A 16,112-nucleotide genomic window follows, 5' to 3' on the forward strand; every position below is an offset into this window, starting at 1 on the left:
GTATATCTCTGTATTATTATGGACACTGCTCATTTTATAATAATCTTTTGTAATAAATATTTTAAGGAACAAATAAAAATATTCATAGTATCAGATATGAGGCTTTTTTGTTTCCTTTTAGATTTCAGATCTAATGCTTTACAGGGATTATGGATTTAATCTAGATTACTTAAATTATTTCTAAGAATATGCTTTAGGAAAGAAAAATAATAATTTTATACCAAAATAGAAAAATACTGTTTATTGTATGACTGTATTTTGTAGATCATCTCTTACTGTAAATGTCATTGTAGAAGTTTTGGTAAATAAATTATGGTAATAACTATGGCTTTAATCTGTGTTTCAGAAAACTGTGAGAGTAGTGATCAATTTTAAGAAAACACAGAAGACAATAGTGAGAGTTAGCCCTCATGCACCACTGCAAGAACTTGTCCCCATTATTTGCAGCAAATGTGAGTTTGATCCACTGCATACGCTATTGTTGAAAGATTATCAATCTCAGGAGCCCCTTGATTTGACACAATCTCTTAATGACCTGGGACTAAGGGAATTATATGCCATGGATGTCAGCAGAGGTAAGTAAGACTTTTTGTTTTATTCATTTCACAGGATGTGCAAATAAGTGCATGTATCGTGTTTATGTATAGGGTTTCTGAAGTTCATAATGGCGAGTGAATGGATCCTATCAATAGAAGTTAATATGTATCATTGAGAATAAGAGAAAATGAAATTAATAAAATTCAACTTGATTTCAGTTTTTGAAATTAGAATAAAAACTTGTCTTTCTTAGTTGTCATTCATATTTTATACTTTTCCATCAATCTACGAATATTTTTGGGGGTAGGATTTAACTTAATTCTTTGTGGCTGTAAGATTTAAACAGAAAATAAAGACTTCCATTTAAATTCATTGTTGTTTTAATCAAATGTGAATTACTGTAGACTGACCATGGTTTTGTCTGAGTCTTAATTATCATTCAGAGTTATAAGTTTCTTGACACATATTTGTCTAGGTTCACCCAAAATCAACTAGCTTGTAAAATAAATCTGATTCCAAAATTTAAAAAAGAAAAAACAGCTTGCGGTATTAATCTATAGAATGACTAGAATGTATTTGAATTTGGAGATCTTAGATAGTGTTTGTTTCTATGCTAGTAGACAACTGCAAGCTTGTTTGTTCAGCTCGGCTTCTCTGTACTTGCTAAAGTGATGGGTTTTTTGGTTTGTTTGTTTTATTAGAAATAAAAGTTTAGTGAAGGATTAATTCTCCCTATATCCTCTGTGCACTGAGCACTTCAAACTTTATCCTGAAATTGTGGATTTATATAATCCATAGACTGCTATTTCAACTCAGTGATGTTTTATACTTGAACAAACATCATCTTTACAGTCAATTTACCTCTTTTACCCCCTCCTTCTGTAGCCACTTCTGTTACTGCCTTCAATAAATCATCTTTACAAGGTAAGACATGAATCAGTAGAAAAAATTATAACATGAAATCTCTACTTTATTGGATACATTGAAAATAAACTTCTAACTTTACCTGTTTCTTAATATTACTAATGTGTACATTCTGTAAGAAAACCATTGGCTTTTATTTCCTGAAAAATAATTTATAAGCCCTCCCCCTTGATTTCTGAAATTAATACAATAATAATATTTCAATAATTGTTTAAAAATTAATATCATCCTAAGAATGTGAAGAACATTTTTTTAAGGATTTATTTATTTGTGGAAGAGAGAGCAAGAGCAAAGGAAGAGCGCAGGGAGAGGGAGAAGCACGCTCCCTGCAGAACAGGGACCCTGGTGTGGGGCTTGATCCCAGACCCTGGGATCATGACTTGAACCAAGGTAGATGCTTAACCAACTGAGCCACTCAGGCATCCAAGAAACATATTTTTGATGCAGACAAGAGAAAATTATTTTTCTGGGTTCTTTAAGTATAGTTGCTGATAGTCTGGTGGTACCATAGAAAGATCTCAGGTTATGTACTATGAACAGTTATTCAGAGTAATCAGGGTATATTCATCAAGGAATTTTTTACAGCATTAAATTGTGAATATTTTATAATAACATGGAAAATGCTTAGACTAAAATTAGCTTTTAAACCACTTAAGTGTGCTTAATATAGTATGTAAAAAAATTTTTATGTAAAATTTCTGAAAGGAAGTACATAAAAAATTTTAATACTGGTTACCTTTGGGTGGGAGGGCTATGGATGATTTTTTTCATCCTGTTTTTCTTTACATCACAGAACTTTATAATAAGAATGCATTACTTTCATAGAAGAAAACTTTATTAAAAATTAGCCGATAATAATAAAGTCTGGAAGCCTTTTTTCTCCATTAAGAAAGGATAGGCTTATATAATACTAAATGCCACAATAGGCTTAGATAATACTAAATAATACTATAATAAATGCCACTCTACAAAAAAAAAAAAAAGAAAGAAACAAGAAACTATACGCATTATGTGTTACTAGAATCTTTCTTTACCACTTCCAGTTTTCTGAGGCACAGGAAACCTCTCAATTCCAAGGATTAAGACAACATAAGTAATAGTGTGATTATTATTAGTGTCTTGATTCATGACGACTAGATTAATCAAAGGAGCTGAAAATTGTTATGTTTGTAAAGTGTATACTGGCTAATAATCCGAAGAAGACGTTTTAATTCTGAAACTGCATTAGCTGTCAAAATCATTTAACAAGCTGATAGGGCAAATAGCTTTTTATCTGTCTGGATCTCACTTTCCACTTCTATAATAATAGATTGTGAAAAGTGGTCTCTGTGCTTTTTTTCTAGTAGTAACATCCGGGTACTTGTACTTGGCTTTTGTTCCTACCTTTGCCATTCATAACTCAAAGCAAATTCCCTAATCTTATTGGGCTCATTTTGAAGGTGTTGAATGTGTTGGTTTGTAATAATCCTTCCAGCTTAGAAAGTAGGTCTTTATTCAGAGTACTAATAGTTGTGACTAGACCCTCAAGAGATTGGAATAAGAAAATTAAGCAAGCTCCTTTTCCAGTGTCAGAGTCTACAAGATCAATCCAAATGCTATAAAAGCCTCTGCCTCCTTATTTTGTCTAATATTATCAGAAGTCTTGGAGCTTTTGTATGTAGCTACTTATAGCCTCTCTTCTGGAAACAGGAAACTATAAATTTGAGTTGTTTTTCTAAGTAAGCTCAAGCCCTGGTGTTTCTTAGTTTTAAGCTCTGACTTGTGGGGATCTCTGCCATAGATCTTTAAGTGAAGACTTAGGTTAACTAACTAGTGTGGAGCATGACAGAGTACCTGGAAATTGCTTTACCAAAATTAGCTATATGAAACACTTTGGTTATATTTATTGCCCCCTACCACCATATGAAATATCTGCATTCAGTTAGTGGAGGAGTCTATCTTAAAAGGAAATAACACTTCTAGAAAAAGAAAAAAAAGTCAAGGGTATTACACATTCTCAATGAGTAGGTATTATATTGAATTCTACCATTTAATGCCTGTGTGTCTTGGTGCAAGTTATTTAAACTCTGTGGTCACCAGAGCTTCAGATGTGTAATGAGACAATACTATCTGCTAACATTTCTTTACACTCCCTAACTTAGAAAAAGGACACAGAATGATAACTTGTGATAATTTCTGATAATCCTCTTTGGACTGTTCCAGGAAAGAAATTAGGCATGTGAAAAAATTCTGTAACCATAAAGTGCTATCCACATGTTCATTAGTTAGTATTTTCAGTAAACTCATTGCATAGGATGAGTACTGCTTATTCAAATATTTAAATTTAATAATAATAATTTAAATATTTAAAGCATCAGATTTATGAAGTTTTAATTTGTGCAATATAATTCTCCTTTAACTTGTTATTAGGCATTTTGCATTAATAAATTTATTGGCATTGACTATCTTTGCTTTCCTGGAGTAGTGCCTATTTTGTCATAATTCATTTTTTAAACTTTTTTAAACAAAAAGACTGTACATGTAGTCCTAAGAAAGGTGTATATACTTAAGCCTGAAATGTATTTAAGGCCATACCTTTACCTCTAAGTGCTGTACTTTGTTTCCAATATCACTGAAATTATATTGTGAGTTATCACAAAATATATATATGTGCTCTTTAGTAGAAATGTCTTCAAAGTTGACATATTCCCCACTCCTCGTCTCTCTTTCTCTGTCTCTTAAATTTTGCAATTCATTTGTTGAAGAAACTGGGTCCTTTGTTTTACTGAATTTCCCCCATTCGGAGTGTGGATTGCATCCTGTGGTGCCACTTAACATGTTTCTTAATTGTCTCTGTTTCCTATAAATTGATGGTTAAATCTAGAGACTTGATCAGATTTGGTGAGATATTTTCAGCAAGAATACTTCATAGGTAGTATGAATATAGCAGTCATGTATAGCATAGCATATGCTAGTATAGCAGTCATGTAATGATAAGTTACATTTATGTATGTATGTACATAATCCCTGTACCCAGTGTGGGGCTCAGATTTATGACTACAGGATCTAGAGGGGCATACCCTACCAACTGAGCCAGCCATGCGCCCCACAAGTTATCTTTTTTCATGTTAGCTGTCAATAATCATTGCTTAAATCTTTTTTTTTTTTTTTTTGAAGATTTTATTTATTTATTTGACAGAGAGAGAGAGATCAAAAGTAGGCAGAGAGGCAGGCAGAAAGAGAGGGGAAGTAGGCTCCCTGCTGAGCCAAGAGCCTGTTGCGGGGCTCAGTCCCAGGACCCTGAGATCTTGACCTGAGCCAAAGACAAAGGCTTAACCCACTGAGCCACCCAGGTGCCCCGTCATTGCTTAAATCTTGATTAGGAGTTTGAAAATAATGATAATCTGTAAATATTCCTTTAATTTTAATTGAGATATTTCTGAAACAGCAAATTTCCCCAGTCAGCTACTTGTCTACCTAGGTAGAATTCATTCAGAAGAGACAGGAAAAAGGTGTGATTCTTTTCCTTCATCAGTATTTATTTATTTATAATCTTTTTTTTTTTTTTTTAGATTTTATTTATGTATTTTGGAGTGAATATTGATGGGGTGAGGGAGGTATAGACAGGGGAGGGAGATCATATGAAGCGGACTCCCTGCTGAGTATGGAGCCTGATTTGGGGCTTGATCTCAGGACCCTGAGATCATGACCTGAGCCAAAACCACGAGTCAGATGCTTAACGGATTGAGCCTCCCAGGCGTCCCTTTTTGTCAGTTCTTAAAAGTACGTAGCAGTACGTAGAGGTAAACAGTAAGGATCAGCTATTGTTTCAGCATCACTACAAATCATGGAATTAAACATATGCAAAATGCTTCAATTTATTGAGTAGTTCCATGATACCCATATTATCCTGATTTTGGCCAGTAAAAACCGTATCAGATTGATTCCTGTGCCCTTTTAAAATGATCCAGTGAACTCTGATTCCTTTCTCTCTGCTCTAATTAGATATTCCAGACTCCTTGTAAAGACAGCCCTTGATATGACAGAGAATCAACCATTCTTACCTGATTGTGGTCCCTTTTTAGTGGTCAAAGGTATTGAGAGACCATCTGGGCCAGGGTTCTACTGGAAATGTCATTGTTTGTATAGGCCTTTTCAGTGGACACTAGGAAATACTTTTCGGAAAATGGAATGTTAATATATACTTGTGAGGTTTGACATTTGCCATTCTGATTAAAATGTGGTTTCTTAATTTTCACACAATTGACATTTGGACTTGGATGATCCCTTGTTGTTGGGGGGCTGTCTCGTACATTGCATTGTGTTTGGTATCATCACTGGTCTCTACCCAGTCAGTGCTGGTAGCACATTCTCCTGTCCAACCCTTAGTTGTGGTAACCAAAATTGTCCCCAGACATTATTCATAGTCCCCAGACATTGTTAATAGTTCTCCAGGATGGGGATGGGGCAAGATTGCCCCTTAGTTGCGAACCATCATATTAAAGAAATAATGTTTTGGAAACACTTAATAAGTAAGTGAATCATGTTTGGAGAATAAGATATTTCATAATTGTTTAGCTCTGAGAAAAAAATTCAAAATAATGGAACAAACTGTTGAGAGCTTCATTATCTCATTTAATTCAAAATGCCCATTTTACTTCTGAAATGTTGGTAATTATGGGTAGAACAGACTCTGAGTCACAAAGAATCGAGTTTATGTCCTGTCTCTGTCATTGTTTGATGGTTGGCCTCAAGTAGGTATCTTTGTTTCTTTAACCTTCAGATTGCTGTGCTGTGAAATAGGAAAAATAATACTAAATTTCTTTGTTGCTTTGAGAATTAAATAAGATATAAGATGCCTAGAAGAATGCATGGTTCATTGTAGACCATGATTAGTAGCTTTCGTCATTGTACATTTTTCAAGGGAAAGTAACTGAGGGAAAACTTGGAGGTAAATCTACAATCTCATGTACAAAACTAAAAGGCTTTTCTTCTATTTTAGAGTCCTGCCAAATATCACAAAACCTAGACATTATGAAGGAGAAAGAAAATAAAAGGTTTTTCAGCTTTTTTCAGCGCAGTAGGAAAAAGCGGGAACAGGTAAATATTTTCTTATGTAGTATTTTGTAAGATTCTTCTTGTCTCTTTTTAATTGCTTGTGCTTTTTATCTTGAAATGACCTACAGGTTTTGCCTTTTCATCCTTTACTAGACGGCAAGTGCCCCTGCAACTCCTCTAGTAAGTAAGCATCGCCCAACTTTTACAAGGTCCAATACCATATCCAAGCCGTATATTTCAAGCACACTGCCTTCGGATGCCCCCAAGAAGAGGCGGGCTCCGCTGCCTCCAATGTCAGGATCTCAGAGCGCCCCCCAGGACCTTGCTCACATCCAGGAGAGGCCAGCTTCTTGTGTAGTGAAGTCCTTGAGCATGGACGAAACAGAGAAGGTATGTGTATTGCATTTTGTGTTTTTAGGATGGGGCAGGAGACCATTCTATTTTTCCTCTTGTCCTTTTTCACATAGACTGCTAATAAGATTATTAATAGACTCTAATATGTGATAAGATGAATGACTTGTGGCTGATAACACTGGCACTGGGAAGAGATTGCATATGTGTAGTTCTGTGATGCAATAAAGAATCAATGTGTCAATTATAAGTAGCTTTTATCTTCAAGCAAATAAATCACCCATAAACCTTAAAGACTTGGCTTATTAAGGCCCAACCAGAGGTCTTGGTTAATGCACATATCGGGAATGCAAATACTCAATTTTAAACTTTTTTTTTCATAGCACCAAAGTTGTTATGTTGCATTCATGGGTTTCTAACTAGATGTATCTTCTTGATCTGACTCTGAGATGCTCACAGGGAAATCTGTGTGTCTTGTTGGTAGATAGACACTCCATAGTTTTAAAAAAAAAAAAGCCTTTTTATGTAGATTATATTGCAGTTACTTTTATCTACTCTTATGCCCAAAGCAGTGTTCTGGGTTCATCTTTCGCCCATACCGACTTACTATTGCTTCTTTGTACTCCCACCTTTTCCGGAGTGTGATGTTTTGTGGAAATTCATTTGCCAACTACTTTTTATGCCTATAGTGTGTACATTCTTTGCTTTATTCATGTGGACTATAAATAAAGTTTTAAGTAAATGCGATTAAACATGAGACACTATATTTTGTTGCTTATTATCAGACAAATGATTCAAGTAACTTTGAGAGCAAATTTTATTTTGAGATATTTGAGACACTGAGAAGTTTTCTTATATCTACTTAAGGGTTTTATTTACCCTTGGAAGTTTAGTAAACTAAATGTGTAAGTAAACTAACTCCTCCCAACCAACAGTAAACATTTCTGTGTTTTCTTAACTTCAAAAGTTTTTAATATAGTTTTTAGTTGTAATTTATAAACTATCATATATGCCTTTATTTTTATTTTTATTTTTTTTTCAAAGATTTATTTATTTATTTATCAGAGAGAGAGGGAGAGAGAGTGAGCATAGGCAGACAGAATGGCAGGCAGAGGCAGAGGGAGAAGCAGGCTCCCTGCTGAGCAAGGAGCCCGATGTGGGACTCGATCCCAGGACGCTGGGATCATGACCTGAGCCTAAGGCAGCCGCTTAACCAACTGAGCCACCCAGGCGTCCCTCATATATGCCTTTAAAAAGTAAATAGCAAGGCAGCTGGGTGGCTCAGCTCAGGTCATGATCCTGGAGTCTCAGGATTGAGCCCTGTGTCAGGCTCCCTGCTCAGCAGAGTCCACTCCCTCTGCCTGCTCCATACCCCTCCAGACCCCCATCCCCTGCATGCATTGCTGTCTCTCTCGTTTGAACACAACAACAACAAAAAAGCTTAAACTCAGTAGTTATTTGGAAAATAACTAATCATCTGCTAAGCTGTCTTCTTCTTTTTTTTAAGATTGTGTTTATTTTTTTTTGACAGACAGAGATCACAAGTAGGCAGAGAGGCAGGCAGAGAGAGAGGGAGGAAGCAGGCTCCCTGCTGAGCAGAGAGCCTGATGTGGGATTTGATCCCAGGACCCTGAGATCATGACCTGAGCCTAAGGCAGAGACTTAACCCACTGAGCCACCCAGGCACCCAGTCTTCTTATTTCTATTAAGATTTTCTTGTCTGACGTCCCTGGTATAAAATCTCATCTTAAAAATCAGGAGGATTTGTTATTTTTTCAAATGATAGAATCATTTGCTACAAAGTTTTTCAAAGTAACTGCTTGGTAGTTGGGTGAAGTGTTACAGAAGAGGTGATTCTTGGGTTCAGTATTAACATCTATGCGGAAGTACCTGAGGCAACAGGAAGCATCTTCAAAGAGGTGGGAATGTGAAGACTATGGCATGTCTGGGCATGAATGAGAAGGAGAGATTGAAATTGAGTGAGATAAGCAGAGGCCAAGTCAGGGTCCCCAAAGACTTCATTTTGTGGCTGTAACTCCTTTACATTTCGTCCTAGTAAGTCATTTAAAAGGCAGCACTTTCAGGGTTGTTTTAAGTTTTTAATTAGCAGGGCACCTGGGTGGCTCAGTCGTTAATCATCTGCCTTCAGCTCAGGTCATGATCCCAGGGTCCTGGGATCGAGTCTCCTGCATCAGGCTCCCTGCTCAGCGGGGAGCCTGCTTCCCCCTCTCCCTCTCACCCTGCTTATATTCCCTCTCTCTCTGTCTCTCTGTTAAAGAAATAAATAAAATCTTAACTTATTTTTTAATTACCAAAGTCTTTTTTTTTTTTTAAGATTTTTATTTATTTATTTGACAGATAGAGATCACTAGACAGAGAGGCAGGCAGAGAGGGGAGAAGCAGGCTTCCCGCTATGCGGAGAGCCTGATGTGGGGCTGGATCCCAGGACCCTGGGATCATGACCTGAGCTGAAGGCAGAGGCTTTAACCCACTGAGCCACCCAGGCCCCCCATGTCTTTTCTTTATGTAGAAATAAATCTTTGCTCCTGGTCACAAATCTTTATTCCAGATGACCTCATGCATTTAGTTTTGGTAAACTTCCTCTGTGTTTAGAACTGAAGAGGACGACATTGTCTGAGAAATAGTCTGCTTCTTAAAACTCTAGCCCGTGCTTCCAGTGGCCTCACCAAAAACCATTTCTTTTGATTCTCACCCTGTGCTCTATGACCAGTGGATGCTCCCATGTTAAGTAATCTTATTATTTTTTTATATGTTGCCTTTGGCAAACTGGACATCTTTATACAATTTTCTAATTATTTTTTCTTTTGATCTGGACATCTGGGTAGTTCTTTGATGTATTGTTAAGTAGGACCCAGAATAACTGGTTCCTCCCTAGAGAAGCTGAAAAACCATTTTTTAATTTATTCATTATAAAAATTCTTAACAATTAAGCCATGGTTTGGGGTGTGTGCATGCTCATGTGAACTCATGCCCCCCTAGGCATCCTTCAACACTTATTTCCTTAAGTTCCTCACTATATTTGATGTGCAAAATCACCCCCTCGGTCTTGATTTTTCTTGGTTTTTCTCTCTTTCTTGGTCCTGATTCTCTTTATATTTCAGCTCTCTCTCTCTCTCTCTCTCTCTTTTTTTCCCTTGCCTCCATTTCCTTTACTTGTCTCCTAAATCTGGAGGTACTGAATCCATGGTCCTAGCCTATAAGCACTCTACTCTTTCAGAGAAGACATGTTCTTTGTTGAGTTTTCAACTGTCGTGGTTTGAATAGTGTCCCTCCAGAAGGTATGTCCAAGTCAAGGATCTTGAGGTAAGATCACTGCAGACTTTAGGCTGGGCCCAGACCCAAAGACTGGTGTTCTTGTAAGTGGGGAGACACATGCACAACGACAGAAAGGAGAAGGTCATGTGATGATACAGGCAGAGATTGCAGTCATGCCTCCATAGCCAAGGGATTCGAGGAGCCACCAGATGCTGGAAGAGGCAAGGCAGGATTTTCCCCTCGTATTTTCAGAGAGCTATGGCCTTGCCAAAAGCTTGATTTCAGATTTCTGGCTTCCAGAACTGTGAAAGAATAAATTTCTGTTGTTTTGAGCCACTCGGTCATGCTAAGTTGTTACGACAGCCCTAGGAAACCGATGTCAGTTTTGTAATTCCAATCCCAGTGTTTTATTCCAGCCGCAGACTGAAGTCGGGGTTGCTTATTCCCTCATCACTACCTGGAAATTAGCATACTGAAAATCAGGCTCAGTTTTGTTCTCCCAGATTTCAAAGCTCGGGATCGCTTTGGTTGTGCTTTCTTTTTATTTTTGTATCCCGTTGGCGGGTCCTCCCTTCAGTCTCCCTTATCTTTCCTTGTCCGTTTCTTTCCTTCTGCTGAAGTCATGCCTTAGAGAAATCCAGGGTGCAGAGTAAGGATAAGACCAGTACTTAACTTGTCTTCCCAATGCAGAAACTTTGATAACTGGCAGGTATGTTTGATGCATTGAAGGCCCTCTACAAACCGATCAAAATGGGGGAGTGGTTATACCTTTGTTTCTTTCTTTGCAGCTTTGTCGTGGTATAATTGAAAGAAAACTGTAAAATATTTAAAGTGTACATTGTGGTGATTTGAAATATGTATATATTGTGAAAGAATTTCTGCCATCTGGTTAATTAACACATCCATCACCTCACATATTTATCTTTTTTTTTTTTTTTTGGAGAGAGAAAGAGAGCACACCCAAGCGTGTGCACGCAAGCCTGAAGGGGCCAGGGGACAGAGGGAGCGGGAGAGAGAGATCTTAAGCAGGCTCCACGCCCACCTTGGAGCCTGATGTGAGGCTGGATCTCATGATCTGGAGATCATGACCTGAGCTGAAGTCAAGTGTTGGTTGAATGAGCCACCCAAGAGCCCCTTTATTGCTTGTTTTATGTTTAAAATTTAAAAATGTCATTATTACTATAGACATTTTATGTTAAACAACTTAGTTTTGAATTTGACGCTTTAAAAAGGCTATGATTCTGATGATCGAAAGTAATAGCAGGCTGGGGGAAAAAGTATCTGGAAAAAAAATTATTTTCAAATCCCTGAGGAATTTTGGATAGATTATCCTGGAGATTTTTATTGTTCAGGAGTCAGAATAAACCACAAGGGTGCGCTGTTTAACAGACCTACAACAGTCTGATTTTCTACTTTTTTTTCCCCCTCCAAAGCATCCTTTAATGAAGCAGAAAGAAAATACTGGAAATAGTTACATTATATTAGAAATAGCAAATGCTTATCTCTTGTGTGTGAAGTTTCAGAAAATAGAGCTAGATAAATAACAGTAATGTACGACAAAGTGATACCTAATTTATGCAGTTTTTTTCATTTTGCACTGTCCCTTCATGTTAGTATTCTCTTAAATAGTCATTGATATTCTGTTTGCCTTACACAGGCTTATGGTCAGTCTACCGGTAGCTTTCAAAAATTTTGTTCTCCACACCTATTTTATGCTTTTTGGCTGTAAGTATTCAATGATTTGCCTCATTTCATAAGGCATTTCTCCATTCTGGTAAATTAAAGTATTGGATAGTGATTTTGAAGCTTAGCCTGAAACTCTTCACATAAAAGGCTGTTGGTTTTCTGAGCTAATTCTGGCAACTGATTGTGCAGTTTCTAAAGAGGAGTCCATAAAGATACCAGTCAGTAAACTGATTTATCCTAACCTGCTTTTTGGTACAGTTTTGCAACTGTGGATCAAAATTTTTTGATACATTTTGAAGAACATGTAGTTTACTGTCACTGCTACTGTATTGTTTTTTCATGTCTCTAACTTTCTACATTTTTCTACTCTTTTACATGTTAAGCCTTGTATTGTGCTCCTTATACTCCTTTACGTTTCAAGCCTTGTATCCTGTTCCTTATACGGGTGAATATGCTGTCCTCTATGGAAATCTTTATTTGCAGAAGACAGCTATCCAGTTAGAAATTTTCTGGCAGTTTTCCTCCCATCTTTTTGAGCTTTTTGTGAATATGATTCTGCCTAAAGATTTGAAATGCCATTTATGCAACAACATATGTAATGGCTGGCTCCTACTGTTGTTTACCTAAACCATATTCCCTGTATTACTGTATAAATGCATACAGTTATTTACAATAAGACTATGTGTATATAGTTATTTATGTAGATTATCATTTATATCACACATGACAAAAGTCAGAAATGCAATGACATTGGCTTACATCAAAAATCACTTAGCATTCGGAGATTGACACTAAGTTCAGAAATCCAGTATCTGTACCATGTTCACTGACCAAGTTTCCACGAAGAGCACATTTAATAAAATCTGTGGCCAAAGGATGTCCTAGGATTATTGACAAATGAACCTTTCTTTTTTAAAAAATTTTATTTATTTGTTACAGACAGAGATCATAAGTAGGCAGAGAGGCAGGCAGAGAGAGAAGAGGAAGCAGGCTCCCCGCTGAGCAGAGAGCTTGATGCAGGGCTTGATCTCCAGGACCCTGAAATCATAACCTGAGCTGAAGGCAGAGGCTTAACCCACTGAGCCACTGAGCCACCCAACATGAAGGCTGATTTTACATTTGAAGAAGAGGAGAAAGAGTTGGACACAAGTTGGGGATAATTTTGACCCACAGAATCTACAGAAGCTTTTGGAGAATTCTTTATTTTTGCACATTTGGTATGGTTTGGCTCTTGGAGTTATGTGTGTATGCAGCAGTAAAGCAGCTTTTCCTGGGCTACTAGAATGGAATCCCATTTTCTTTAGGATATTGGCTTCTGGCTGGAAACACAATAAGGAATTATCTTGAATATATATATATTTTTAAAGATTATTTATTTATTTATATGACAGACAGAGATTACAATTAGGCAGAGAGACAGGCAGAGAGAGAGGAAGGGAAGGAGGCTCCCTGTGGAGCAGAGAGCCCGATGCGAGGCTCAATCCCAGGATTCTGGGATCACGACCTGAGCCAAAGGCAGAGGCTTTAACCTACTGAGCCACCCAGGCCTGCCATATCTTGAACTTTTTATTTGGTCTCATTTTGCATCCTGGTGCAGACAAACACTCAGATGGCGAGAAATGGAAATACTTTGCCATCCAGTATTATGCAAATGAAATTTAATACTTAGAGTGTGTTCATTTTTAACAGCTGATTTAATTGTTCTTAAGAAATATTTGACATTATTCATTTTTTACTCAGTGTTACCTTTTAATATTTATCATGGTTTATAAGCAGGTAAGATGATAGATTGTCATATGTTTATAAAATGTGCAAGAATCTATTTGGTCTTTGTTTCACTTAATGAGTTTTAATCCTAGATGTTTTATGCAGAGTCATTAAGGTGGTTGTAAAAAGAGCATGTATTTGTAATCTTTAAGAAATCTCTCTTTTTGGTTTTTTCCTCCAGGTTATCACACAACATTTGATTTTCCCCGCCACTTACATTTATCATATAGAAAGAAAACCACACACATAATTCTACAATTGCCTAGGAACAGTAGTTGCCATGGCATTTTTTGTTTGATATACGGGATACAGCTGTCTGTATTTCCAAAAATATGACTTGTTTCATTCAGTAGGGAAATGCACCAGTGCAGCATAACAGAATATTATCTGCTTTCCCCTTTTAAGGCTTTCCCATATATATATAAATATATTTAGTGTTAGTAGTTTTAATCACATTTTCAAAGAGTCTTAATCACAAGAGCAAAATTAATGACCAATGTTTACGGAGCACTTACTAATATTTTGAGACCAGGGTACTAAGCACATTACTCATTTAGTGCTCTTGAAAATTCCTCTGAGCCATTACTTTTTAGGTTTCTGCCAGCTTCACCTCCGACCCAAACATAAGGAACTATGCTCATTATAAAGCTGTTAGACTTTAAAGAATAATACACTTCAAAGAATAATAGGCCATTAATGGAGTTAGTGTGGATTTTTCTCCCTTATCTACCAGTACACAAAAGTTGTGTCTTTCTGAAGTACATACTGAATTAATAAAATATTTAAGATAATCAGTTTTAGGAATCTTCCTCTACAAGTTCCTATAGAATGAAGCTTACTTAGGCTTTCTACCACTATGACATTTAGGACCTCATGGGCGAGAACATGCCTTTCTTTGGTAACCAGCATATACCAGAGACCAGGGCAGAGAAAAGCAGGCCTCTTTCCTGAAGCCATGGGGATAAAACTATGGGGTCACTTGGGTAACACCTGCCATACAGCCTTGGCCCCCTTTCCAAGATTAACTGAGTTGATCACTGTTTGTTCCCTTGGTTGCTGCTTTACTCTGGTGGGGGCCATAAGTCAGTTAATATATAGATGTTCCCTACTCTCCTACCCTACCCCTGGACATTTTTTTGTTCTGATCACTGACCATGGAGAACCTTAATTACCACCGTAGTCTGTCTTTTTAACTTGATCCTGACCTCTGATTTCTCCTGATTTATCTTCTCTTTTTTCATCTGAGATGTATTACTGAGTTAGGCCCTTATCTTTGGACATTTAAAAAATGTCATTAGTAAGGGATTATCACTAATAAGACTTGGTTTTATGATATCTCAAAGTATTATAGTGTTGATGAAATGAAAGCACAGGTTGCCTTAGGGAGAGAAATTTAAAAACCTTGCAAGAGTATATAACCCAGGTTGAACAATATGTGGGTTTTTTGTTTGTTTGCCTGTCTCTGACCTACATGAAGAAGGGCTGGAAAGGAAGTATACTATGGTAGAAGCAACCCTACTCTGGCTTGAGAGAGAGTCTTGAGTCTACCAATAGGTCTCTTATCATAATTCTTCTCATTGCCTTCTTTGTCTTCTACCTTGAAGAACAAGCCATTGAACTTCTTTGTGGCTTAGGTTTCCCTCTGTACAATAAGATTTTGTAACTAAATTTCCAAAGGTCTCTTCCAACTCTAGTGTGGCCAAATTATTTTATCTTTCGTTATCTTTTATAATTGGCCTTTAACAGATAAAAGTGCTTTGTTACGTGGATCTTTGGTTTGATCAGTATTAATCAGATATTGATGCCTAGTCCTAGTATTACTTCTCTGAGGATTTTTGAAACTCTAAAGTACAATAACGAAGTAAAACATGGATTAACTGGGGCGCCTGGGTGGCTCAGTGGGTTAAGCCTCTGCATTTGGCTCAGGTCATGATCTCAGGGTCCTGGGATCAAGCCCCGCATTAGGCTCTCTTCTCAGCAGGGAGCCTGCTGCCTCCTTTCTCTCTCTGCCTGCCTCTCTGCCTACTTGCTATCTCTGTCTGTCAAATAAATAAATAAAATCTTTAAAAAACAACAACAACATGGATTAACTGACATCTTTCTCCCTGAACCTCTGACTATAACACAAAAGTGAACCCTGGTGCTTTGGACATCAATAAAATGAGGTAGAGGATACAGAGTTTGAGGAAGATATGCTCAAGTTAATGAATTTGTTAATTGGAGGATGCAGGTGATATCATTGACTAATAAGGAATTTGAATCTAGACCATTTTGAGAAATCTAGTAACAAGCTTGGCCACCAAGAATCCTCTGAAGGGATTATAATTTTAGTAACCAAAAAAGATACAAGTGGTGGTGGTATTTAGACACCTCTAAGTGAACCCAGCTCTAATCTCATTGCTTGCTGTCATAGAATTTATTTCAGCAAGTTGATAGGAACACCCTTAAAACTGGCAGAATAGATGACTGCTTCCATAGTGTGGCTTTAAGAGCTCCAGGCCCTGATACTACTACCCTGTTTCTCTTTCCCTTAT

At 37.1% G+C, this 16,112-nt stretch overlaps 1 protein-coding gene across 10 annotated transcripts in view; it reads left to right on the top strand.

Annotated features, from left to right (window-relative positions):
- COBLL1 (cordon-bleu WH2 repeat protein like 1) overlaps positions 1-16,112 on the top strand; it is a 171,405-nt gene that overhangs the window by 125,192 nt on the left and 30,101 nt on the right. For 7 of the 10 annotated variants that reach the window (XM_059167151.1, XM_059167153.1, XM_059167146.1 and 4 more), the window contains 4 exons: positions 347-575; positions 1,423-1,461; positions 6,443-6,540; positions 6,652-6,888. In XM_059167151.1, coding sequence (XP_059023134.1) covers positions 347-575; positions 1,423-1,461; positions 6,443-6,540; positions 6,652-6,888 — 603 coding nt within the window. The remainder of the gene's footprint in view (positions 1-346; positions 576-1,422; positions 1,462-6,442; positions 6,541-6,651; positions 6,889-16,112) is intronic. The other 3 variants (XM_059167154.1, XM_059167148.1, XM_059167149.1) reach the window with 1 other exon arrangement.

The sequence above is a fragment of the Mustela lutreola genome, chromosome 3, assembly GCF_030435805.1.
Source record: "Mustela lutreola isolate mMusLut2 chromosome 3, mMusLut2.pri, whole genome shotgun sequence".
Classification (NCBI taxonomy): domain Eukaryota; kingdom Metazoa; phylum Chordata; class Mammalia; order Carnivora; family Mustelidae; genus Mustela; species Mustela lutreola.